The following is a 25,612-nucleotide window of genomic DNA, read 5'->3' as shown; positions in this document are numbered from 1 at the left end:
GCGTGGGTGCGGGCGGAAGCCCCCGTCCCCGCCCAGTCCTTGAGTCCCCGGCCGACCCGCCCACCCCGCCAGCCGCCGCGCTCCGCCCCGCCCCGCTCACAAGCCCCGCCCCGCACTTCCCTCTTCGGCGCTCCTCCCCCCGCGCCGCGCTCCATACTTGGCGATCGCCGCGGCCCTGCGCGCTCATTGGCCGAGAGCCGGCTGCGTGGGGGCGGGCCCGGGCCCGGCCGGGGCGGGGAAGGAAGGTGGCGGCGGCCCGGCGCGGGGGGAGGGGGGCGCTGACCCGGATGTTCACTCCTGGGCACCCGGGGAAGTGGAAGCGCCGGGCCCTGCTGCGGGGGGGAGAGCCACAGACGCCGGGACCGGGACCGCCGCCGCCGCCACCATGGTAAAGACCCGACGTCACTCTCTCCCAGGCCCGGGGGCCCCGCCGGAGCTCAAGTCGCCCCCGCCCCCGCCGTCCCACCACAGCCCCTGGCCCGAACAGGGTGGGTCCCCCGGGTGGGGGAGGGGCGGGGTCCCGGACCCAGGTGGACACCATCGCTGCCGGCTCAGGAGGGGGCTGCTTGCACGAGCACCTGGGCTGGGCAGCGACCCTGCCTCCCTCTCCCAGCCCCCGCCTTTGGCTCAAGCTGGAGTCCCACTCTCCGCCTCTCGGTCAGGCGGGTCTCCCCCATAGCCCAGGCGAGACCCTCCTGGACCCGTGATCCAGGCCGGGCACCCCTCTCCGGTGATCCAGGGTGGTCCCCCTTCCTCTTTGCCACGGCCGGGGCTGGTCCCCTTTGCCCGTCCCCGCCGCCGGGGTAGGCCGTCGTTTCTCCCTCCCGTGGCCCAGACTGGGCTCCCCTCCCTGTGGTTCGGGTTGGGCCTGTCTCTTCTCCATGGTTTCTGTCTGGACCCCAGTCAACCCCTCCTCCAGTGGCCTCAGTCTCGATTTGTTTGCCCCGCTCTTCCGTGGCTTCAGCTTAAATCTTCTCTTCCCTCCTTGGCCTTAGTCTGAACCTCCCCCTCCTCCGCCCGCGGCCCTCGCTGGACGTTAACCCCCGCCATCCCTTCCCCGGACTTCTCACCGCTCTTAGCGTAGCCTGCGTCAGCCCCGCTATCCTAGGTCCCGGGGTTTACCTTCCTTCCGGGGCCTTGGTCCCTGCCCTGCCCCCGACCCAGATAGTTCCTCCCCTCTGCCCCTGGAGGACCTTTACCGCCTCTAGGCAGCGATGGGAGCTCTCCTGCCCTCGGGGGGCGGGTGGTGGTCCCGGGGCTGTGCCTTCGCAGGTGGAGGGTTGCCTCCTTCTGGGGAGGCGGCCGGCAGCGAGCGGGCGAGCGAGGGAAGGGCGGGCACCTGTGTGCCCTGAAGGCAGGAAGGCAGCGCCGCGCTCTGCGGGCCCTTTTCCGTGGCCACTGCCTCCTTGCCAAGGGTGCACTGCCTGCGGGATGCCCTGCCCGAGCCTGAGTCGCAGCCGAGGAATGAGTGGGGGGGAGCCGACAGGACAGGAATGAACGCACAATCGCCCTTATGAGGCTGCAGCCCTTGGGGGGGCCGCTGGGGCTCGAGGCCAACTTATGGCCTGGACACGATGCACCCCAGCAGACGCAGCCTCCCTTTCCCCCTGAACTGTCAGCTCGTGAGGGTTGGAACTGCTGATTATGGAGGTACCTCGGATCAGGTGAGCGGGACTTGGAGGACAGAGCTGGAAAGAGCCAGCGGGCTACTTCCACTCGTGGTGTTTGTTTTGATAATGAGCCAGGTGCTCTGGGGCTCTGTGACTGGCTTGAGATTTCACCGTGGCCTCCACCAGTGAGCCTGCCCTGCCTCCACTTTGCAGCCTTCTGCGGGGCAGGCTCACCACCCGGATTGGAAGGGCCAGGTCAAGGAACCTTTGGAGATGGGCAAACAGAGCTCAGGCCATCCACCTGCTCTTCCTGCCCAGTGCTGGCAGGGGCTTGCATGTGAACTTTGGGCCCCAAAGTGTTTTGAGGATCTCAGTTTCTTGTTTAATGAAGTGATGTGGCTGCTGAACCAGGATGACTAATTAAAGAGTGGCTAAGTTTTTTCTTGCTGCCTTCCTGTATATTGATTAAAATTGTGGCTTATTGAATGCTATTTTAATAGCCATTTTTAATGCTATTGGACTTCTCCAGTGATTGTGTTGCCCAAAGGTGGCCCCACCCCAGGCGTGGGTGGGGAAGTACTCCAGGACAGGTTTGGGTGAGGACGGTGAAAGTGGAGTGAGGTTTTATAAATTTGCTGTCAGGTCAGAAGCAGGGGAGTGTGGATCCAGCGGCCAGGTGGGGCTACTTAGGGCAGCGTATCTGGCAGGGAGGGGCATCTTGCCTTAGTTCTGATTCTCCCAAGGTAGTGGGAAATGCCCATATCATGATCCAGGAGGAGCACAGCGACATGATTTCTCACGAGTCCTGTATTGGGGTTTAATTTGGACAGTCTGAAAACTGTGAAAGGGATGGAGGAAAAGGGCTAACATTTCTTGAGAACTGCTGGGTGCCTGGTCCTGTGCCGAGCAGTCGACCTGTATGAGCCTCTTGAACCCACACAGAGCCCTTGGAGGGTAGTGGCTGTCCTTGTTCTACAGGTGAAGCTGTAAGTGGAGTGACTTAACTCAGGGTGTTGCTCCGTTGCTGAGAGCAGGCCCGGCAGGCTCTAACCTCCATCCTCCCCATTGTCCCAGGCTGCTTCTGTGGCAGGAGATAGAAAGGACGCTGTTTAGAAAACAGAATAATGGGATACTCAGGGATGGCAAGGGAGAACCAGCGTTTACTGACTCCTGCTTGTGTTCTGGGTCCTTTACATAAGAGACCTCTCCTAGCAGTGTGGTAGTCCCATGGTGGTGCGGGCATATCTGGCCCCAGGCCAGGGTGTGAGTTCTCCAGGGCAGGGGGTTTTCTTTTGTGCTTTCCATGCCTGCACAGCTGGGGCCTGGAACATCACCTGGCTCTGAAGGAAGTGGCATAGAGTGCTCTTTTAGGTTGTGTCTCAGTCCATGAACTCAGGCGCTTGGATTTTCATGCTTCTCTCCTCAGTAACTCGTTCTTAGTATCCTCCAGGCTTAGAAATAATTTCTGACTCTGTATTGTCAAATTGATCCCTTACATGGACGCTCTAATAATCCAGACTAGACAGTTGGGCGAGGACACGAGTGGTGATGTGGTGTTGTGTAATAGGTAAATGAATTAAGGCCACTGTGTTTTTTATTTTCAGTAGATTTGATGGTAGAGAAAACAGCTAGCTCTCTATTAGCCATGGAGGGAAATAGCAGTTTGAGAGTCTAAAATGCACTGGACTTTGAAGTGAATTCTATGATTTTTGTTGGCATCAGTTAAGTGCACAGGCAGATGAAATGTATTTGCATGCATTCCCTTAGCAGGCAACAATCTTACCGCTGTAAGCTCTTTACAGTTTCAGAGCACTTTTCCTTACACAGCTGTAGCTTCTAACTCGGGAGTGATTGTTCTGACTTACCAGTTCTGATTCCAGGGCCAGCTGGTGGGGCTGCAGCAGTGAAAGGCCAGGCAGGCCCCCTCAGGAGTTGTCCCTCCGGCTCACAGATGGTTTTGCCTGGCTGGAGCTGATGGAAGCCTGTCACATTGCTGCAAGGTGAAACAATATAGTTGACGCTAATTTGTCTTGGCTGGGCTCCTGGTATGGACCCAGACCCCACACTATATACAGCCGTGTTCATTTAAACGCAACTAGCCTCCTTGGTGGAAGGGGTGCAGAGGGTAGCCAGTAGTCAATAGCTTGAGATTGAGCTGATAAATCAGAGTTTGAAAGCAGATATTCCTATTTATAACTCGGAAGTACAGTGCTGCTTTTACATTCCATGGGGGAGACCAGAGGACAGGTGACTAACAGCCCAGGGAGATGGGAGCGGGGCAAGTACATAGACTGGAGACGCCCCGCGTCCCAGGCTGGGAAATGCTTGCCCCGTAGGCAAACACAGAGGCGCCTCGGGGCACCTGAAGCTATAGGACGGCGTTAATTCTGTGTATAGTAAGTGCCTTTTCTGCACAGCTTTATGTGTTGAGGACGCACTGTTGAGCAAGATATGGGTCCATTCCTCACAGCTTACATTCTGGGGCTGGGGAAATGTCACTTTACCTAAAATTGAAGAGGGAAGATCCTTGTTTGATATGAGGGCAAGCCACTTGCGTGAGACCCGGCAGAGATTTAAGAGAAAGTGGGGGCTTGTGTCTGGTTTCGCTCCCAGAGCGTGTGTCTGGGAGTGTGTCTGTTCTTCCTGCTGCTGTAACTGTGGAAGCAGGTTGCCCGGCACACCCCCCTGTTGGTTCCTCTGCACCCCAGCAGCCCTCCTGCCTGGAAGTGTGACCTTGTGTCGCCCTGGAAGTCCTGCCCTTCTGACCTGCGTAGCGGCCATTGATGGGGGAGCTCCTGATCCAGAAACATGGCTCACATGATATCTCCCCCAGTTTACTTACATGGAACCTAAAGCTTGAGAGGTGGAGCGACCCGTGAGAGTGGCGCGCCTGGGCCTCGGAGCTGGGTCCCTCTGACTCCGGTGCTGGAGCTCGCTGTGTCTCGGAAGCTGAGAGCAGAAGGGCCCGTAGCTCTCGCAGCAGATCCCGGCAGTGAGAGCGGGGTGTGCAAGGCCAGAGGCTGCAGACGTTAGGACCAGCTACAGCAATGCCATTTCTAAACCTAAGCTTTCAGAGAGTCGTGTTGCAGCTTGAGGAGGTGGAGGTGTATGTTTTTAGGGCACCAGCCATGTGCGTGAGCTGTGCTGGGGGCTTTAGCCCACTGCATCCGGGCCTCAGCCCTGCCAGGACAGCTCAGTCTTTGGAGGGAGGCAGCACAGGATAAGCAGTTAGGACCGGGATCCCAACTGCCTTGGGATGAGAACAGGACCTCCTCATAAGGCTTGTTTCGAGGATTAAATGAGACAGTAGGCCTCAAGTCCTTCCAGCAGCATCGGGCACGTAATTACATACATGCTCACTGTTACTATTCTCGTCACCGTATTACAGATGATGTTCGAAAGGGTACGTGGTGAGGCCCTCCGTGGCTGTGAAGTGAAGGAACTGGGTTTTCTGAGTCCAGAGATAGACCCCTGTCCACTGCTCCTGACTGCCTGCTGGCGTTCGCTTGGCTATGGGCTATGTCTTGAAGAGCTTCTCTAATAGAGCCCGAGGCTCTACTTCCCCTGCAGAAAAGGCTCCTGTGCACACAGCCTGATGCTGTCTGTCTGCAGTTTGGATGCCTTGTCTGTGCTGGTGGAGGCCCTTGTGAGTCCTTGCCCTCTTTCCCGGACTGGGGACAGAGCTTGTGAGCTCCGGGCAGCAGGGCCCTTGTCTGCCTGGTTCCCACTAACCGCCCCACACTTCGCCTGGGCTTGTAGGTGCTTCATCATCGCCGAGTGAAGGCGTGGAGAGAGCTGAGACCGGTTGCACTTTGTTTGCTGCCTGCTCCGCGGAATGTGGGCTTTGGCGTTGGGCGCATGTGGGTTGGAGTCCTGTGTCTGCCACTCTGCATGTGATCTGAAGTGGGTCTTCTCCTCTCTGACTTCAGTTTCTTCATCTGTAGCATGAGGATAACATTTTTATAGGGCTACCGGGAAAAAGATGGGAAAATTTGTAAGCACTTAACCCAATGCTTGGCACACAGGGTTGGTAGCTTTGATTATTGTCTTATTCTGCATATGGGAGAGTAAGGTGCACCAATAGAAGCCATAATCCCTGTCCTCTAATCAAGAAAGGGGCACAGGATACATCCAAAAAGTTGAGTGCAGCAGAAGGACACAGTATAGAAAAGGCTTAAATAGCATGGGGAACTTGTCTGCTTGGCCTGCGTTCTACTTCCTCCAGGAAGCCCTGCAGACCACTTAAGTTCACAGGCAGTGGGTGGGGGCTGGGTGTGAAGCCCAGGCAGAAGGCTGGGGTGCAGTCCAGGAGAAGCCATTCTAGGCACTGCCTGGGACCAAAGCAAAGTTCAGGGGTACGGTCAGCCTCGTGCGTTTGGAAACCAGCCACAAAGTGGACAGAGCGGGTGCCTCAGTCCCGGGAGTGTGTTGGGGAGCGCTGGAGCTGCTAAGCTCAGGAGTTTGCATTCGATCCGGGACAGTGTGGAGCCAGCTAAGCATGTGGCGGGGCAGGTAGAAATTGGAGGAGGCTGGCAGAGTTGTGGTATTTTAGGAAGCGTCATTAGGCCGTGGTGTGCACAGAGGCCCCAGGAGGTGAGCGATGGGTTGGAGGCATCTGCCAGTACCAGCCTGCGGAGTTAGGAGGGTCCCAGGCCCTGTGAGGCCATGGGTGTGAAAAGGAACACATGGTTGAAAAAGATAAAGTTAGGAAAGCAGAGTGAAATGCTGTGATTTACCACCTCTGGGGCTGAGGGGGACGCTTCTGCCACCCCCTCCCAGCTCTCTGGTTAGGTGACTCCTCACGTCCCCTCCCACCCTCTTCCGATAGGGGGCTTTATCATTGATCCAACTGCTATTTCTGGTCACTTGAAATCCTAGATAGTAGTGTCTGCAAAGCCTTGATATCCTATTAACAACAGAGCAGGGATTTTAGTGGTTAGCCCAGCCGTTTCTGTGTCTGCGGGTGGCTCCCAGTTCTGCAGGGCTTGCTGGCCTTAGGCTCAGGGCAAACAACCGCCCAAGACAGCCAGTCTTCCCAGGGTGGCAAGGACCCAGTGAGGGCCCTGCATGGTGTCCCGAATAAATAGCAGGAGCTGGTTTTTATTGATGGCTTTTTAATACCCAAAGCAGCCCTGTGAGGCGGGTTCTCATCTCACCCTCATTACGCAGGCACAGGCCAGCGAGAACCCAGGCCAGCCTCCGCAGTCTGACCCTGGAGCCCGGGCTCTGGACCTTTGGTGCTGCTGCATCTAGGTTTTTTTCCCATCCAGCTGTTCATTCATTCCATGGATGCTCACGGAGCCATCAGACAGACCTAGTAGAGTATGAGTCTTACATGGAGGAGGTGGATGGACGCAGGGAAATCTTAGAGTCTAACGGCCTGGGGCCCAGGTGCAGACCCAGCTGGGTGAAGTTGAAGTCTACAACAGAAGGGCTTGAGCTTAAGGGAGCCACTTGCTTTCCCTTCTCCCTCCTGGTCACACCCCAGCAGCATCTGGAGACTTATGAAAGGGAGCCTTCCTCTGCAACTTTCCTAGTGAGAAGTCTCCAGTCCAGTAGCCCTGTTTCTTCCAAGACAGCAGCCCCCAGTGGCTCCCAGAGCCATCAACCTGTCCCAGGGTGGGGTGAGCCTGTGTGTGGCAAGTGTAGATGGTGCCTGGCACTCTGTAAGTGCAGCCGGAGTGTTGGCCGCGACCTGGTATTTTACGAATATGGATGCTTGCTCGGTGGTGGCCCACCGAACCTCCCAGCCAACCTGGAAGGCAGTGTAGCTCTCCCGTTCTGCTGAGAGCCCAAGAAGTCTCCTGCTAAAGGCTGGAAGTCTTGAGGGCTTGCAGTCTGTTGTTTTCTGGCCATGAGGGCCCGCAGTTGCCCCTGCTCAGTCCCTGAACATCCTCACCCACCACTGAAGGCTTCCTGCTCAGTTTGTTACGTTAATATTATCCAGGCTTACTGTTGGCAGAGGTTTCTCTGAGATTCAGGCAGAGAATTCATTCAACATTTACCAAGTTAAATATATTTTTTTAAAGATTTTATTTATTTATTTGACAGAGATCACAAGTAGGCAGAGAGGCAGGCAGAGAGAGAGAGAGGGGGAAGCAGGCTCCCTGCCCAGCAGAGAGCCTGATGTGGGGCTCGGTCCCAGGACTCTGGGATCATGATCCGAGCTGAAGGCAGAGGCTTTAACCCACTGAGCCACCCAGGCGCCCCCCCCAAGTTAAATATTTTTAATTTAAAATTTAAGGTTGTGAAAAGATGCTTTTGCATGTACTTTCTGCTGGGCTGAGTAACAAGCAGCCTCCCGGGGGAATTGTGTGTTTTCTGGTGGTACCAAATGCCCTCGTCCTTATCCGTAGCCATGATTAGTGGATGGAGGATTTGGGGTTGGCTCGCTCTATCTGATGCTGCTACACAAGGTTCTCCGTGGTAAGCTTTGGCCCTGAAGGGGTATGTCTGATTTTACAGGGATGGGCTACATAAAGAGTTTTTTTGCTAAGAAACTGAAAGGGGGAGCTTTTATCCGCCACACCTCCTGGTGAAAAACCCGATTTTAGCCACTGTGGCCACCGAAGGAGCTATTCTTAAATTTCTCTCTGTATCATCTCTCTGGCTTTGATTTTTTTTTTTTTTTTTAAAGATTTTATTTTTATGTAATCTCTGTACCCAACGTGGGGCTTGAAATTACAACCCCAAGATCTGGAGTCGCATGCTCCCCTGATGGATCTGGCTTTGTTTTTGTCAGTCCTTTTCTTTGCTGAACACAGCCTGTCTGCTCACCAACTGGCCCTCTCCCCGCCCCTACCTTGTAGTCACTGGGGCTGGATGGCACCACTGGGGGGCGCGCACCCCTCCGCAGCAGGGCCCGCATTGGGCCCCTTTCCCTGCTTTGCTCTTGGAGAACGTCCAGGGCCAACTGTGTTTGCTTCTTGCCTACCCCCTCCTGCCAGCTGGGGACCACTGGTCGTCCTGAGATTTGAGTCCTCTGACTTGGTCTTCAAGAGTGCCCTTGTGCAGCGGGAATTGCAGGTGCCCGAGTTAGCAGTCTTCGTCCCTTAGGTTATTGAGTGTTTCCTCCTGGGTCTCATGGGTCTGGAAGGTGCCTTCCTTCTCCCACTGTTTCTGCTGAATGCAGTCACGACCTTTAATTCCCTCAACCCAACCCTGTGATGGTGGTTTCCTCATTACACAGAGGAGGGAACTGAAGCTCGGAGAGGTTGAGGAGCTTGTGGAAAGGCCCCCAGCTAGTTAGCATCCCCCTGCGGGCCAGACCCTCTCAGAAGTGCCTGCTTCCCAAATTCTGCTACCCCGCCTGTCCTGCGCGGATTCGCCAAGATGCTTATTTTAAAGATGAGGAAGCAGAGGTCAAGAGGTTCACCTGCATGTCCAGCCATGGTGGCTGAAGACTGGGTTTAGACCTCAGAAGGTTTTGTTGGATCAGGCTGTTAAAATGAAAGTGACTGGATCTTTCTGAGCTGTGGCCTGTTTTTTGCAAAGGGTGATATGTCTTAGCCGGCCGTCGAAGGGTTGTGTCTTGGTATTTTGGGTAGGGCAGTGGATCTTTGTACATATCCTAGTGATGGTGACAGCCTCCCGCTGACAACTGTTGGTTGAACAGAACCTTGCAGGACCGCCTTGGCATTTTCCCGTGGAGCTCCAGCCCAGTCCAGGGTGCCACACACGGCGGCGGGTTGCAGGGCCTCTGAGGGGAAAGAGTTTAGCCGCCCATTTCAAAGGCCATTTGACCTCGAGCAGCGTCAATTGGTGACCCTCACAAAGATATTTCTTATCCTGAGGAAGGAAGATGGATGATAAGTGCCCCCTCAGAGTATGAAAGTCATCGCGGTGTCCTGCTGTTCCTGGCACATGGGCCATTGCGCCGTAGGGTTTGTTGCATGAGTGAATGTCTGTTAGGCCTTTAGTAAATGTGAGTGCCCCTGCCGCTTCCAAGGATGAGACTTTCTGGCTGGGCGGAGTTGGTGTCAGGGTCACTTTAGGTAGAGGTGACAAGAATGGAAGGAGCTGGGCAAGGCCTGCCTCCAGGAGGGTGTCAGTGCACCCTTCAGCTCTTCAGGCCGCCCTGGCGTTGAAGGTTTCTGGAGGCGCTGGTGGTGGCGGTAGTCCTAGAGGCTCAGCCCTTCGCTGGTGGCTCTGCACGTGGTGCGCACCCAGCACTTGGTGCAGAGTCACGGGACTGGCCTGGAGTTCCCGAGTGATCGCAGGCAGTCGGGGTTCCGTGAAGGGGTGGTGAAGGGCCCAGCCGGGAGCCCGAGTTCAGATTCAAGCCTGCAGGTTTGGATGGCTGCCTTCTCCCTTCCTCAGTTTCCGTGTTGTGAAGCCGGACGCAGTGATGTTATTGTTATTAAGTCAGTAATGAGATGGTGGTGTTATTAGAGACGAGAGTCTTCACATGCTGTTGGAGCCGGAAGAGACCTCGAGGTGGAAACTCCCTTTGCTTGGTGTTGGAAGGAATTTAGACTTTGTGTCCTGGCTTATCTCGCAGGGAAGTGGTCCTTCTCCTGTAGCTCAGGGGAAACTCCTGTCGGTTGTGGGCCTTGCGCTGCTGCACCTGGCTATCCCCTGATACGGTGTCTGAAAGGGCTCTTTGGTTCCAGGTTATAATAAGAGTCACTCTTCTGGAAAATGGCTCGAGTGGCCAACCCTGAAGTGCCAGTCACATTTGGTATCCAGGCCTTGAGGGGAGCAGGGCGTGGTGCTAATCAGTGATGGCTGTCTTCCTGCTCCCCCCCCCCCGTACCCCTGTACCTGAGCCATTTTCGTCTCTGCTGGCGACGGCAGGGGTCCGTAGGTGCGCCCAGCTTCTGCTAACCAGAGCTGCATTTGTGAGCTCGCTGTCACAGACGGGCGCGACTTCACTGCCTCAATGGGGAGTGTTCTGAGGACATGTGTGGGTTTGAAGGTAGAGTGTTGGGGTTTAGGGAGAAAGGAGGCAAAATAAAAGAAAATGGGCAGAGAAGACACTTGTTGGAAGGCAGCCTGTTAAGGTATAGTGGGAGGAGACTCCTGGATCTTATTTCTTCCGTGGGTGCCCATGAACTGTGGGAGCTTGAACTAGTCACTTCATCTCGCTGAGCCTCAGCTTCCTGATCTGAAAAATGGACACACTAGCTGCCTCTTCACCAGCAGCTAGAGGGTTAAATAAGAACAGTGTGCATGAAGTGCTGTGGCTCAGGCCTCCTATGTGGGCATTTAATACAGGTTCATTACTATCTGTAGGAACTTCATCATTCATCGTGTAAATTACATCATACCGTGGGGAAGAGAATTGAGTTGAATCTAAAAATCCCTGTATTGGGGCGCCTGGGTGACTCAGTGGGTTAAGGCATCTGCCTTCGGTCCTGGGATCGAGCCCCACATCAGGCTCTCTGCTTGGTGGGGAGCCTGCTTCTCTCTCTCTCTGCCTACGTGTGATCTCTGACAAATAAATAAAATCTTTAAAAAATTAAAAAAAAAATCCATGTATTGAGGAATACCATCATCTAAAAAGCAGATGTAGGGGCGCCCGGATGGCTCAGTGGGTTAAGCCGCTGCCTTCGGCTCGGGTCATGATCTCAGGGTCCTGGGATCGAGTCCCACGTTGGGCTCTCTGCTCAGCAGGGACCCTGCTTCCTCCTCTCTCTCTGCCTGCCTCTCTGCCTACTTGTGATCTCTCTCTGTCAAATAAATAAATAAAATCTTTTAAAAAAAAAAAAAAAATAAATAAATAAATAAAAAGCAGATGTAGGGACACCTGGGTGGCTCAGTGGGTTAAAGCCTCTGCCTTCAGCTCAGGTCATGGTCTCAGGGTCCTGGAATTGAGTCCTGCATCGTGCTCTCTGCTCAGCGGGGAGCCTACTTCCTCCTCTCTCTCTACCAGCCTCTCTGCCTACTTCTGATCTCTGTCTGTCAAATAAATAAAATCTTCAAAAAATTTTTTAAAAATAAAAATAAAAAGCAGAGGTAATGAGGGGAAGCCCTGACTTTCTGGCTTCTAGGGGCCGTGCTCTGGGCAGCCCTCCGCACATCAGCCTGGAGGATTTATCACGCAGGGGTCTTGCACTGAGCCAGTCTGTGTGCTGAGCACTATGGGTACCGTAGTCATCTAATCATGTAATCTATACCATAGCCCCATTTTGATCGTGGCCCCCCAAAACGTTTTGCAGATGTGGAAATGGGAGCCCAGGAAGTTAAGAGGTGTCTTGTACAGGGTCACACAGCTAGTAAAGAGCAGAGGTGGCCTTTAAACTCTGTCTTCTGGGGTGCCTGGGTGGTTCAGTCATTAAGCATCTGCCTTCAGCTCAGGTCATGATCCCAGATTCCTGGGATCGAGTCCCACATTGGGCTCCCTGCTCAGCTTCAGAGTCTGCTTCTCCCTCTGCCTCTGCTGTACGTGCATGCGTGCACTCATTCACTCTCTCTCTCTCTCAAAAAATAAATAAGGATCTTTTAAAGAAAACAAAAACCAAAAACCCTCCATCTTCTGGTTCCAGGTTCCAGTTGTCAGTACTCAGGGAAGGCTGGTCCGAGGATGAGGTTTTTATGTACAGAGGAAAGTATGTTGATGTTTCTAGCCAGTGTTCAGTGCTTTTGTACCTTTTGCAGCTCAAAGCAGACTGTCTGTTAGATGGCTGCCCCTGGTTCTGTTTTGATGACTTGAAGCACATCTTAAGATGCTGCAAGAATGAGGGGCGCCCAGGTGGCTCAGTCAGCTGAGCATCTGCCTGCGGCTCAGGTCATGATCCTGTGGTCCTATGGTCGAGCCCTGTGTTGGACTCCCAACAGGGAGTCTGCTTCTCTCCCTCTCCCTCTGCCCCTCCCGCTGCTCATGCTCTCTTTCTCTCAAATAAATAAAATCTTTAAAAAAAAAAAAAAAAAGATGCTAAGGAATGAGCTTGCAGTCGTTGTAGTTCTTCATTTAAAAGGGAGCCTTGTCTCCCCCAGTGTAACTGCTAACCTGTAGTCACAGTTTGGAATCACTCTTGAGACCCTGAGCACCCTGTAGTCTTTCTTTCTGCCTGCCCTTTCTCCTCTGTAGTGTGCACATCCAGGTGGACTGAAATAATGGAGTGTGGGGTTATAATAGCTGTTACATCTATGTGACCACGCTAGCATTTGGATTCAGGACCAACGTACTTCATGCCCTCGCTGGGTTACACCTGCTGCGAGGGTCAGAGACGAGCAGAGACGCTGTAGTCGTCTGCCTACCTACAGAACCAGTGGAATTAGTCCAGCCCCAAGAGGTAAAACCAATCGAAGATACTGGAAGAGATTCTTTTTTTTCTTTCTTTCTTTTTTTTTTTAAGATTTTATTTATTTATTTGACAGAGATTACAAGTAGGTGGGGGAGGAGGAAGTAGGCTCCCTGCTCAGCAGAGAGCCCGATGTGGGGCATGATCCCAGGACCCTGATATCATGACCTGAGCTGAAGGCAGAGGCTTTAACCACTGAGCCACCCAGGCGCCCCTCTGGAAGAGATTCTTGACAAGCAGAGAGCTGACAGTGCTAAGCTGTGGGTATCGGCACCTGTCTGCAGCGTGGGTAGGGTCTCTAGTTTCCGCTCGTGGAAGCCTCTATTCCTTTTTGTCTTATCATTAGCAGGAAGTGATATGCCTGGAAAATGGGTCCCATCTTCATGTTTTCTTAACGACCTTGATTTCTTCGTTCTTCCTTTAAATCACTTCCTCCAGAACGGATTATCCAGCTGTTATGTAGAATTCCCTTGTCCTTTTGCATATCAATAAAAACTGTAGGGGCACTTGGGTGGCTCAGTGGGTTAAGCCGCTGCCTTCAGCTCAGGTCATGATCTCAGGGTCCTGGGATTGAGTCCCGCATCGGGGCTCTCTGCTCAGCAGGGAGCCTGCTTCCCTCTCACTCTCTCAGCCTGCCTCTCTGCCTACTTGTGATCTCTGTCTGTCAAATAAATAAATAAAATCTTTATAAATAAATAAATAAAACTGTAAGGCTTTTCCTCTCTTGGTCACAGCCTGTGTGGGTCCTGAGCTTGCTGAATTCCAGATGGAGGGTACGCAGGGGCATCCTGGGAATTTTCCCCAGGATCCTGGGTACATATTGATTTTTGGGGAGGCATTTCTTGAAATAACAAGTGAGAAATGGTTGCCATGGTCCCCAGGGAAAGGCCCTCCCATCATGTGACTAATTGGCAGAACATGGACACACAAATAGAGTGTTGGACCTCCATATGATGAGCTCAGAGTGCCTTGTGAGCCATTGAGTTAACTAATAAAATCCCAGGAATTGAATTCTGTAACATGCTGGAATCTCTCAGGAAAGGGAAGAAACAATTTCCAAGCCTCAGATCATGGGCCGTGTGTTGTAACAAGTACAAGCAGATTCTAAGTCAGCTGAAGCATTCTGCAGGCCCTCAGAGTCCATAAGGAAGGTTCTAGCATCTGTCGCTCCCTACTTTACTTAGCACTTAACATGCATTCTCCTCTTTAGTGCCCAGATTTCTCCTAAGCATGGTATCCTGTGAATTTAGGACTTTATGTAAATCATAATTATGGAGATTTAGAGACTTGATGTAAATTGCTAGTAAATGACAGAGCCAGATTTGAACCTGACTGTCTTAACTTGAAAGCCGTTGCACATAACCTCTGCCATTGTGGAATTTTGCTGCACACACAGGGCTTGAGGCTTGTCCAGATCCTACAGAAAATCACTAGTGCAGTTGGGATGAGAGTCCTCTGTTTTCTGCTGCAAAAACTTCAGTGCATTTGGAAACTCATCTTTGAACATGCTTTTCCAGTGATGTGTGCAAAGATCACACTTTCCAACATGACATAGCTTCGTGGCAGTAGGGTCGACCAGCCCACAAAGCCCGTTCCCTTAGTTAAGAAGAAATCAAGGGACAGGTCAGGACTAAAACCAGGGTCCCTTTGATTTTAGCTCCTGCTTTGTTGCCGTGTCCGTAAGGGACCATGATTGTAGCAGCCAGGCTCAGGGGAAAGTGGCTGTCCCGCCATTCGGTTGAGAAATGGAGGTAGAGCAGCATTATGGTATATAATATCAAACTAAAACCAGCCGTTACAGTGTGATTGTCGGGACACCTGGGGGCTCAGTGGTTGGGCATCTCAGGTCAGTTCTTGCTCCTTAGGTCATGGGTTCGGGCACCATGTCGGGCTCCATACTGAGTGTGGAGCCTCCCTAAAAAAAAAAAAAGAAAAGAAAAGGAAAGGAAAAAGTGATAGTATTGAGTAAAGCAAAGCACCGAATCGGTCTGTTCTGTCGTAGCTCTCTAGAATGTTCACGTTAGAATTACCTACCTGCTTGGGGCTGTGAGGATTCAGTCAGTGACCGGTTTGCAGACACTACTGTGTCTGTCCGTTGCAGTGGATATTGACTCTTTACCTGGACACACACACACAGATGTACGTTTTCCCCTCCTTAGAGTCACTTCCTTACACTGTGTCCTCAGCAGTGGGTTGTGGGGTGAGGAGGACAAGCATTTTTCTCTCCACACGTATCCTATCTAGGGTTAGCCTCCCTGGATTTTGCCACGTCTGTCTCCATAGATCTGTTCATTCATTTTTCTTTAATTGCTTATTATTTTTTTTAACCTGAAGTTATTTAGGAGGGAAACTGTGTCATTACCATAAGTGGAAAACCAGTACCCGATGCCTCAAGTAGAAAGTATACATGAAAGTAGACTCCTCTAACTTCTGATGTAAGAGATGCTTATCGGTGGACCACTTAAAATTGATGGTGGCCAGAGTCTGGCTGCCTTCCGCCTCTGGGCCTCAGCTTGCAGCATCCCCCCTGCCCCCTGCCTTCCTCCCTTCCGGTGTCCATCCGGCTTACCCTTCGGGGACTGGCTCTGCTGCTCGTGGCCACCAAGCCTTCTCTGACTACTCCAGCCCTCTACATCCTGTCTGTGTATCCATCCATCCGTGCAGAAGCTTAACAACGCTCTCTGCACTCCTTGGAGGTGGGTGTCGTTAAGGTCCCTTCCATATCTATGTGGGGGCCATTCAGAGAAGGGGACACCATCTGTCAGAAGAACCTCTTGGTGGAAGATAATCACGGTGTAAGGGGGTGTGTGCAGGTGCAGCAAAGAGGGTGTCTGGCAGAGGAGGGGAGCACTGCAGGGGTCCCGGGGAGAGGCTTTTGCCGGAATTGAGATGAAAGGACTGATTTGCCAGGAGGACAAATGGTGGGGATGCAGTAGACAGAACAGTGTGTGCGGGAGAGTGTGGCACGTCAGAGGAACTGGCAGTGATTTAGTTGTTGGAGCCAAAATGGTAGGGGTGGGAGGGCTTGATGCCACCTGGTAGGGGTCACTCGTTAAGGGGCCTCTTATTTCACCCATGTCCGTTTCTGTGCCCTCCCCGTACCCTGACCTGACCTCTACAACGGGACCTTGCCCCATGAGGTTTACCAGTAGTCTTCCCGTCTTGAGTAGTGGTGGTTCATTGCCCATCCCCCTCCCCCATCATTATTTGCTGAGTGCCCCCTGTGCTCTGTGCCGAGTCCTGGGGCACTTGGCCAAATGAGAGGAGGACCCTGTTTTTCAAGAGCTCACAGCCTGGGGTGGGGAGACACATGGCCATCTAGTTGGGCGTGAACACCAAGGCCAGGGGCCTTGGGAAGCTTCCTGACCCCCGTCAGGGATCCCTCTGGAATGTGAAGGATTATTTTTTAAAGTTCTTAGTGTTTTCCCTTTTATTATAAAAGTACTGTGTTCATCATAGAAAAGTTGGGAAATATAGAAACGTAGGGGAAAGTGGCCTGCCAGCAGTCCTGGTCAGCCTTTGGTGTTTCGCTTCAGTGTCTTTGTCTCTGCACAGTTTTTAAAGGGTTCTCATGGATTGCCTTCATACTTCTGTGGTTTTTATATGTCATGCTGCTTTTCACAATAATTTTCTTGTTATAAAAAGGTCAGGAACTTTTTAGATGAATATTTCAACTGGGTCAGACTGTCATTTGCTTAACTGTCCCTCCCCCTGTTGTTGGATAAGTAGGGGTTAATTTTCCTTAATGTTGAGCTGCAGGGAGGGTCTTCCTACAGGGCTTTTTTTGGTCCTCCTTATCTGTTTATTGCATGCTATGACTTTGTTCCTGTAGCTTTGTCTGCGATGTGAACTCCTTGCCTTGGGAGTATGAGCTCACCCTTCACATGTGATTGTGTCTTGAGGTGTGAACTCTCTCCCTTCACATGTGATTGTGTCTTGAGGTGTGAGCTCTCTCCCCACCCCTGTGATTGTTTCCTAAGGTATGAACTCCCTCCCTCCACGTGTAACTGTGTCCTGAGGTGTGAACTCTCTCTCTTTGCATGTGATTGTGTCCTGAGGTGTGAACTCTCCCTTCACGTGTGATTGTGTGCTGAGGCATGAACTCTGTCCCTTCACATGTGATTGTGTCCTGAAGTATAAGCTCTCTCCCCACCTATGTGCTTGTGTCCTGAGGTATGAGCTGTCTTCCTACCTACATATGTACAGTCACCACGATAAGTGAATTAGCAAATCCTGAGCCACTGCTCCTAGGAGAGATGCAGGCTACAGTCCCTGGGATCCGCTGGTCACAACATTTTTGTCATCCGATTATTGCCTAACCAGAAAGACAAATGGTATCACTTAAATGTGGAATCTAAACAGCTCAGAGTGAAACTTAGAGAGTTGAACAGTGGTTGCTCGGGGCTGGGGCAGAGCAGAAGTAGAGTTTGGCGAAAGGGCACAAACTTTCAGCCATGAGAGGAATAAGGTCTGAGGATCTACTGTGAAACACAAAAGAAACCTCATTTTCTGTGTGTTTCTGGTTAAGGGCACCTTTTGATAGGGTTGGTTCTCTCACGTTGCAGTCCTGCCCGGTCTGGACGAGGCCCCTCTAGCACACGCACGTGCTCTGTAGTACACTCGGCCTTGTGTTTAGGAACGCTGGACAGAAGCAGGCTTGGGCGCCATTTTTCGACTGCAGACCCAGCAGAGAGGCAGGTGTGTGGGAAAGGGGGGCGCTGAGGAGACCACGGTGCGACAGCTGAATCCAGGAGCAGACCTTGTTCTGCCTCCGATGGCGCGCATTGGGCAGTTCAGAGTCGTCCTTCTGCGTGTGACTCGGGGGGCCGCCAGTGTCGACTCGGGGGTTACAAATAACATTTTAGTGAGCAGGTGAATTTGTAAACGTGGAATCTGCAGATCGCGAGAACCAGCGGTGCACACAAGGCCACCTCGTGTCTGCCTGGCAACATGGAGGTAGTCACAGTGATGACTATTGATTTTTTTTTTTTTTAATTTTTAAAAATTCATTTAGCCAGCTTGTAGTACATGATTAGTTTCAGATGTAGTGTTCAGTGACTCGTCAGTTGCGTGTCACACCCAGTGCTGGTCACACCGCGTGCCCTCCTCCTTGCCATCCCCCAGTTACCCATCCCCTCACGCCCCTCCCCTCCAGCCGCCCTCAGATTGTTTCCTGGAGTCCAGAGTTTCTCATGGTTTGTCTCCCTCTCTGATTTCTTCCCTTCGGTTTTCCCTCCCTTGTGCTATGAGCTTCTGTGCTGTTTGTTATATCCCACATGCATGAGACCATAGGATAAAGTGACGATGTTTTAAAAACAGGATTTTAGGGGGTGCCTGGGTGGCTCAGTGGGTTAAGCCGCTGCCTTCAGCTCAGGTCATGATCTCAGGATCCTGGGATCGAGTCCTGCATCGGGATCTCTGTTCAGCAGGGAGCCTGCTTCCCTCTCTCTCTCTCTGCCTGCCTATCTGTCTACTGTGAACTCTCTCTGTCAAATAAATAAATAAAATCTTTAAAACAAAACAAAACAAAAACCAGGATTTTAGGGTTGCCTGGGTGGTGCAGTTGGTTAAGTGTCCAACTTGGGTTTCGGCTCAGGTCACGAGATTGAGCCCTGCACTGGGCTCCGAGCTCAGTACGGTGTCCGCTGGGATTCTCTCTCCCTGTCCCTCCGCCCCTCCCCACTGCACTCAGGCACGCACTGTCGCTCTCTCTAAAATGAGAAAAATAAAATAGAAGATTGTAATAGAATTCTTCCACAAATTTTGAATTGTTGTTGTTGTTGGGAGGGGAGTCGTGGGGGAAGCATACCCCCTGCGAGAATTAGAGCTGGTTTCCTAGTAGTGAGTGACTCTCAGAGTCTGAGGATACTTGAGTGCCTGGTTGGGCGTTTAGAGCGAGTCTGACTCCAGTGTGATCATAACACCCTTTGTGTCCCTGGGATTTTATTTCTTTATCTATCTATTTATTTATTTTTTAAAAGATTTTACTTATTTATTTGACAGAGATCACAACTAGAGAGAGAGAGAGAGAGAAGGGGAAGCAGGCTCCCCGCTGAGCAGAGAGCCCCATGCAGGGCTCGATCTCAGGACTCTGAGATCATGACCTGAGCCAAAGGCAGGGGCTTAACCCACTGAGCCACCCAGGCACCCCTCCTTGGGGATTTTAGATGAGCAGCCCACTTCTAGGTCCTTGAGGGGTGGGTGGGGGTGACTCTGGAGAGCCTTGCTGCCCCTGTGTCTTCCAGCCACACATCCTGCCTCCAGCCTCTGGCACTGGCGTGGAAGGGGGGGGGTAGCATAATGAGGTATTTCGTGAACCCAAATTATACTTTAAACCAGAACAGCCCTGGGCTCTTAGCAACTGGGAGGCTCTGAGGGGGACTTCCGGCCCGCCCCCAGGAATTTAATGGAACCAGGCAGCAGAAAAGAAAGGAGAATCTGATTGTGACATCTGCATCTCTGAGGCAAGAGACCGGGATTGAACACTCATGGCTCAAGTATCAGGGGCAGGGTGAGGCTACCTTGGCAGCAGTTTTGGGGTGCCTTGGCTTGGGCTAGCAGAGCTTGGGAGTGGGGAGTGTGGGGCATGGACGCCCTTGGCTGCCAGCAGTCATTCCCTTTGTAAGGGCTGAGCTACCCCCGGGGCTCCACACCTCTGTTCCTCTCACTCTTTCACGTTTTCCTCTGGGTTCTTGCTTTGGCCTGCTGCCAGGATGAGCCCAGGGTCGTGTAGGTTGGGTGTCCCTACTTGGCCATCTGCCAGCGCACAGTACCATATTTCTATGCTACCTTGATCATTATTTATTTAATATTTTTCTTTAAATTGGCTCGAGCCTAACACCTCAGTCTGCTTTCGCCTCTTGCTAAGCAGAAACATCTGTAAGATCATGTTTGAGGTGCTATTTACATTTTTTCTGTATGTGTTATAAATTGGTGAGCACAGGACCCCATTTTTCTGTACCCCTCTAAAATCTCTCTCAGACCCCAGGGATCTGCAGAGCATACAGGAAATGGTGCAGGGGCAGAGGGCACCGTTCCAGGACGGTGGAGCCCAGAGTACAGGCCTTGTCTTGGCCCCCGATGGGCTGTGTGATCTCTGGCAGGAATTTTCTTCCCTGCTCCTCTTTCAGATTGGACTGATGAGCACCAGGGTCCCTCCAGGCTCGAGAAATCCAGGCTGTGCCTTCTAGTGGTACCTCTCCTCTCCCAACTCCTCAGACTGGGGTTCAGGATTCTGACCTGGACCTGTCATTCACTTACTCAGAGAAGTAGAGATTTAAGATTACTGCAGCTCAGGAACATTTGTCTTCCCTCGTGCTTCTCATTTTTATTTGGGTTTCAGCCCTCATGGTTTGTTAACCAAGGAAGCAGCTTGGTCTGGTGCAAAGAATAAGGCCTTGGGGCCTGGCGGCATCCTGAACCCCTTCCATCCTTCTGGCCTCCTTCTCGAACGTGGGAGTGGGTGGCCCCCATGGCAGGCCTGTCACACTGAGAAGGAGGCCAGGAGCACAGAGCTCTGTGGTGTGTGACGTGCTGCGTGGTCACTATCACCTCTGGCCCAGGAACAGAGTTGTTCTTGGACACAGATGTCAAGACCGGTTCCTGGAGCCATACAGCCTGGGTTTCTGTCCTTGCCCCTCCATTTTCAGCAGCATAGCTTTGGGTGTCATTTAACCATGAGGCTGGTGCCCCATCATAGTGTCTATTGGAGGATACACGAGTTGAAACAGGTAACATGCCCCCTGTTGCACCTGGCATGCGGTAAGGGCTCCAGGCATGCTGTCGCTGGCCTTGGGGCTATTAACAAGTGACACATGTCGCGTGAGTAGCAGCACCTGGGGTACAGTAAGCGCTCAGTAAAGGGTCATCATTGTTTTTCTACTAGCACAGTGGCTGGGGGGCTGGGACAGGCACTGCTGACCTGTGTGGGGAGAGAAGATGATGATTTTCTACATTTGACTCTCCACTCCCCCACCCCTTTAAGGTTTCGTGCCTATAACTCACCAGCAGGAACCTGGCCTTGGAACCAGCCATGGGTCGATCACCCTGCCCCAGCAGAGCCAGTGCCCAGAGCTCTCCTTTGAGTCCAATGTTGAAAGAGTTGTAACTCAGCTTTGGAATGGCAATGCAATCTCAAGATTAAAAATAAAAATGCTTGCGTACGGTACTGTGTAATGAACAGTCTCCCTCCTGTCCTTGCCCTCATGGGCCCATCTCCCCCAGCCTGCCTCTCCTTCCCCAAGTCCAGGATCCCACACTGGTAATATTTCCAAGTCTCTGTTTGGTTGTGTTTATCAAGGCATTATTTCCATGCACTGAAACTCACCAGTTGGAAGTATACAGTTTAATGAGTTTTGGTAATAGTAATGGAGCCACCACCACAGTCAAGTTGTAGGATAGTTTCCTCTGCCTAAAAAGTCGCCTGTGCCCCTTTGCCTCTCTCCTGTTGTCCCTACCCTATCCCTGGACAACCACTGGTCCGTTTTGTTACACTGGTTTTGTCTTTTCTGTAAATCCATAGAAACAGAATCATCATACATTGTCTTTTTTTTTTTTTTAAGATTTTATTTATTGGGGGCGCCTGGGTGGCTCAGTTGGTTAAGTGTCTACCTTCAGCTCAGGTTATCATCTCAGGGTCCTGGGATCAAGCCCCCAGGTCAGGCTCCCTTCTGGGTGGGGAGCCTGCTTCTCTGTCTCCCTCTGCCCCACTCACCCTTGTGTGCATTCTCTCTCTCTCAAAACCCTTTTTTTTAAAGGTCTTAAAAATATTTACTTATTTGACAGAGAAAGCACAAGCAGGGGGAGCAGCAGGGAGAGGTAGAGGGAGAAGCAGGCTCCCCACAGAGCTGGGAGCCTGATGCAGAGCTTAATCCCAGGACCCTGAGATCATGACCTGAGCTGAAGGCAGACGCTTAACCCACTGGGCTACCCAGGCACCCCAGTATGTTGTCTTTTGTATTTGACTTCTTTCATTTAGGATTGTTTGAGATCTGCCCGCGTTGTTGCGCGTGTTGAGATTTTATTCCTTTTTCTTGCTGGGTGAGATTCTGTCCCAGCCTGCTGGGACCCCAGACAAGGTGGTGGAGGCGGGCAAAGCTGCAGAGGGGGTCGCTCTCTAGGTCTTACTCCATGTTGCATGTCGCCCTCTGGGTCTTATTCCACTCTCGCTTGGTGGACCGTTCAAAGGGGCCAGTGGGAGGCTGTGCTGGGCTTAGGCGGGGTCGCATGTGTATTTTGGCGTTAGAATTAAATTGTAAAAGAAATCAGCGGGGCGCCTGGGTGGCTCAGTAGGTTAAAGCCTCTGCCTTCGGCTCAGGTCATGATCTCAGGGTGCTGGGATCGAGTCCCGCATCAGGCACTCTGCTCAGCAGGGAGCCTGCTTCCTCCTCTCTCTCTGCCTGCCTCTCTGCCTACTTGTGATCTCTCTCTGTCAAATAAATAAATAAAATCTTTAAAAAAAAAAAAAGAAAAAAGAAATCAGCTTGTGCACTGAATATATCTTGTTGCAAGACCATAGGAACTTAGCAGAGGCAAACTACTGGGCTTCTGGTGGTCCTTCTATGTAAGTGAGCCTTGGTGAGTGGACCACTGGCCTGTTTAGAAGCATGTTCAGTTTACTGATGTGGGTGGAGGACACTAGTGCAATTTTTGTGTTTGCTCAGAACACAGGTAATTACACTGCTATTTACTTTTACCTGTCCCTAGTCCTGGTGGCCTTCTAGATCCCAACACCGTCACTCCCCCAGTAATACATTGTTTGCAACTTCCTGAGGGAGATTAATCTTGTTAAGAATATGCAGATTTGCATCAAAAAAAAAAAAAGAGGCTGATGAGGTCTTTTTCTGATCTTCTGGTAGCGCTGTTACCAGGCAGTTGGATTTGGGAAACCGGATCACTGTGAAAGAAATTAAAGTGTTTAAGGATGTCTTCTGTCCTCTGCAGCTGTGCTGTCCACTGGAACTTTCCGTGATGCTGGAATTGTTCTGTATCTGCGCAGTCCAGCAGCCACCAGATGCATGTGGCTCTTGAGTGCTTCACATGTGTCTAGTGTGATTGAGGAACCGAATATTTAGTTTTATTTAATTTTTTAATGAACTTAAATAACCAGGTGTGGCTAGTGGCTGTGGTGTTGGGCAGTGCAGGTCCAGGCGAAGGTTGATGCCCCCTGAAACATTCTCTTTAACTTAAAACATTATTCTAGATTGTAGCCGAAGGGCATGCCATTAAATAATTTAAGTGATTTTGGAGCAGATTGGGTGAATATGTTGTTTCATTCTCAGTACTACCGTCTGTGCGCATAGCACCTTCGTGGGCGCCCTCTGTTGCTACGGCACTGAGCTGGGTGCTGGGCTGGGCAGTCCAACGTTACTCGGCTCAGCTGACCTTCCTGGGGTCTGGGTCCCTCTGTACTGAGGGTGTCGGACCAGATGGACCAGACTGTATGATTTTATCTTGGATGGCAATAGCGCTTATTTACTGAACAGCCTTGTGTGCCGGGCGTGGGATTCGAGACATTAAATAAACGCATTGTCTCATTTAAATGGATGATTTAATCTGTCCCAAGGAGGCTAATTCTGTGAGGCTCTCCTGGTTTCACAGATGCGAACGCAGAGGCTCCACGAAGTCGTTTACCTGGAGCTGGGACGTCCATTGACTGTAGAGTTCACATACCCACTCAGATCTGCCTCATTCTGAGCTCGTTTCCAGTGAAGGCTTTATTTATGCAATGGCTATGTTAAAAATAGATGTTTTTTTAAAACACTTAAAACTTTTTTTTTAAAGGCTTGTTTTAAGTAAAAGTTCAATCATGTTTTTTTAAGAGCTGGGCGTTTTACAGCAGTGCTGCAGGTGGGGTGGGTGGCTGTGAGGGTTAGGAGGGAGGCGAGCAGGTGGTGTGGGCAGAGGCCTGCTGGGCAGGCCTGTGTCCCCCTCCACCAGGAGCTCCAGGAGTGGCAGTGGGCGTGGGGTGGGGAGGGGAGAGGCGGAGCTTGATCCTGAAACATGCCTTGCTGCTGTCCATGTCCGTTGTGTGTCACAGAGACCTGTGGCGGACGGCAGGGCTTGCTGTTTTGGACTCAAAGATTGACTACCCGTCTGCTTCCTGGCTGGTCAGCCTTGTGCAAGTCACTCCGCTTCTCCAAGCCTGTGAGCTTTCACCCCCACACCCACCAGCAGTCCTTCTGGAGGCTCTCCTGGGAACCCCACTGTCCTGGGTGCGGAGGAGGCCGCGGTGGATGAAGCTCGTGTTCTGTGCGATGCGGGCTCTCCCACGCTTCCTTGAAACAGGAGCGCTGGTCTCCGTGAACTGCCTCACGGCGTTTTAGAGAGTAAGTGAGACCCGGCTGACAGCTCCTGGTGCCCTTCCTGGGAGACGACCGGCTTTCCTCGAGGCGCATTGGCTGCCTGCAGACAGCCCTAGCAGCTGTCCCGAAGGGCCAGGACACTGTCCAGCTAGCCAGAGGGGGCGGATGATATCGGGGAGACCCCTAGCGCCGTGCTGGGCCCTGGGGCGGCCTTCCAGCATGTGCTGTGGCTTTCTTCTAACACCTTTTCCCTTTTTTGGAGAAATTCTCCCATGTGGGAACTCAGAAGTAGAGGCTGTGAGGTTGAGCTACGAGTGGTAGGAAGTTTCAAAAAGAAGTAAATCAAAGCAGATCTCTCATTGTCTTTTTTTTAAAAAAATACTGATTTTCTATTTTTCTCACTATGCAAGTAATACTCTATTTAAACATAGAAACATGTGATGAGGAGAAGGGACCGTCCCTGAGTTCCACCCTCCGAGATGCCAGGAGCCTGGTGTACGTGTCTGGGTAGGTATTTTCTGCGTGCACGCTTAAAGCTCTTCGAAAAATTGCTCCACCTCTGCAGATGGCTCCTCAGTGTCCCTGTCCGTCAGATCCTATTTTCTGGGCACGAGGGATCCGGGTACTTCACTGAATAGCCTTGGTCTTGTCCCGAGGCCAGGAAGGGGGAGTAAGCATGCTCTGAGACACTGGCCTGAAATGTGGATCCTGGGTGCAGCGGGAGGCCTGCTGAAGGCTGGGCGGAAGTAGGGGAGCCCAGCAGGGATACCCCATCCCCTCCCCTCACACCCACTCACACACCTCGTGCAGAAAGCTGCAGCACTTGACCTTGCATCCTGGCTTTTTCTGACCCAGTGGAGGCTTTCTGCCCTTTGAACTTAGAGCTTAGAAGTGCCATCTCCACATCGTGGCAGGTGGAGAGCCTCATCTTTCAGAATTGGGCTTAAACATGGTGAAATTGATGTTCTTTGGCTGTTTTCTTTTTTCTTTTATTTATTCATTTTAAAAGATTTTATTTATTCATTTGACAGAGATCACAAGTAAGCAGAGAGGCAGGCGGAGAGAGAGGGGGAAGCAGGCTCCTTTCTGAGCAGAGAGCCCGATCCCAGCAGAAAGCAGGTCTCAATCCCAGAATCCTGAGACCACGACCTAAGCCGAAGGCAGAGGCTGAACCCACTGAACCACCCAGGCGCCCCCACTGGCTGTTTTCTCTATGGGCTGTTGCGTGTCCCCCTCGAAGGATCTCTCCACGTATTTGGATTACAGCGCTGTGCAGCTAGGCCCTCAGCCCCATCAGCTTCCTGACACACTGGGGTGTTTCTTTACATTAAGACGGAGTGGTGGCATAGAATAAGGACAGATGCTGTGAATGCCTGGAGTTATTAAAACTTAATTATAAAGCTATTAAGCTGAACCAGATGACATTGCCTTTTTTGTGGGCTGACAGTGATTG

General features: G+C 51.9%; 1 protein-coding gene across 2 annotated transcripts in view; it reads left to right on the top strand.

Annotated features, from left to right (window-relative positions):
• Positions 1-228: 228 nt before the first annotated feature.
• Positions 229-25,612, top strand: part of CAPZB (capping actin protein of muscle Z-line subunit beta) — a 125,885-nt gene continuing 100,501 nt past the window's right edge. For both annotated transcript variants that reach the window (XM_059376438.1, XM_059376437.1), the window contains exon 1: positions 229-388. In XM_059376438.1, coding sequence (XP_059232421.1) covers positions 386-388 — 3 coding nt within the window. In that variant the 5' untranslated portion in view covers positions 229-385. The remainder of the gene's footprint in view (positions 389-25,612) is intronic.

This window comes from Mustela nigripes, chromosome 14 (assembly GCF_022355385.1).
Source record: "Mustela nigripes isolate SB6536 chromosome 14, MUSNIG.SB6536, whole genome shotgun sequence".
Lineage (NCBI taxonomy): Eukaryota > Metazoa > Chordata > Mammalia > Carnivora > Mustelidae > Mustela > Mustela nigripes.
Note: the sequence above shows the minus strand (reverse complement) of the source record. Positions and strands in the feature narration are given on the sequence as shown.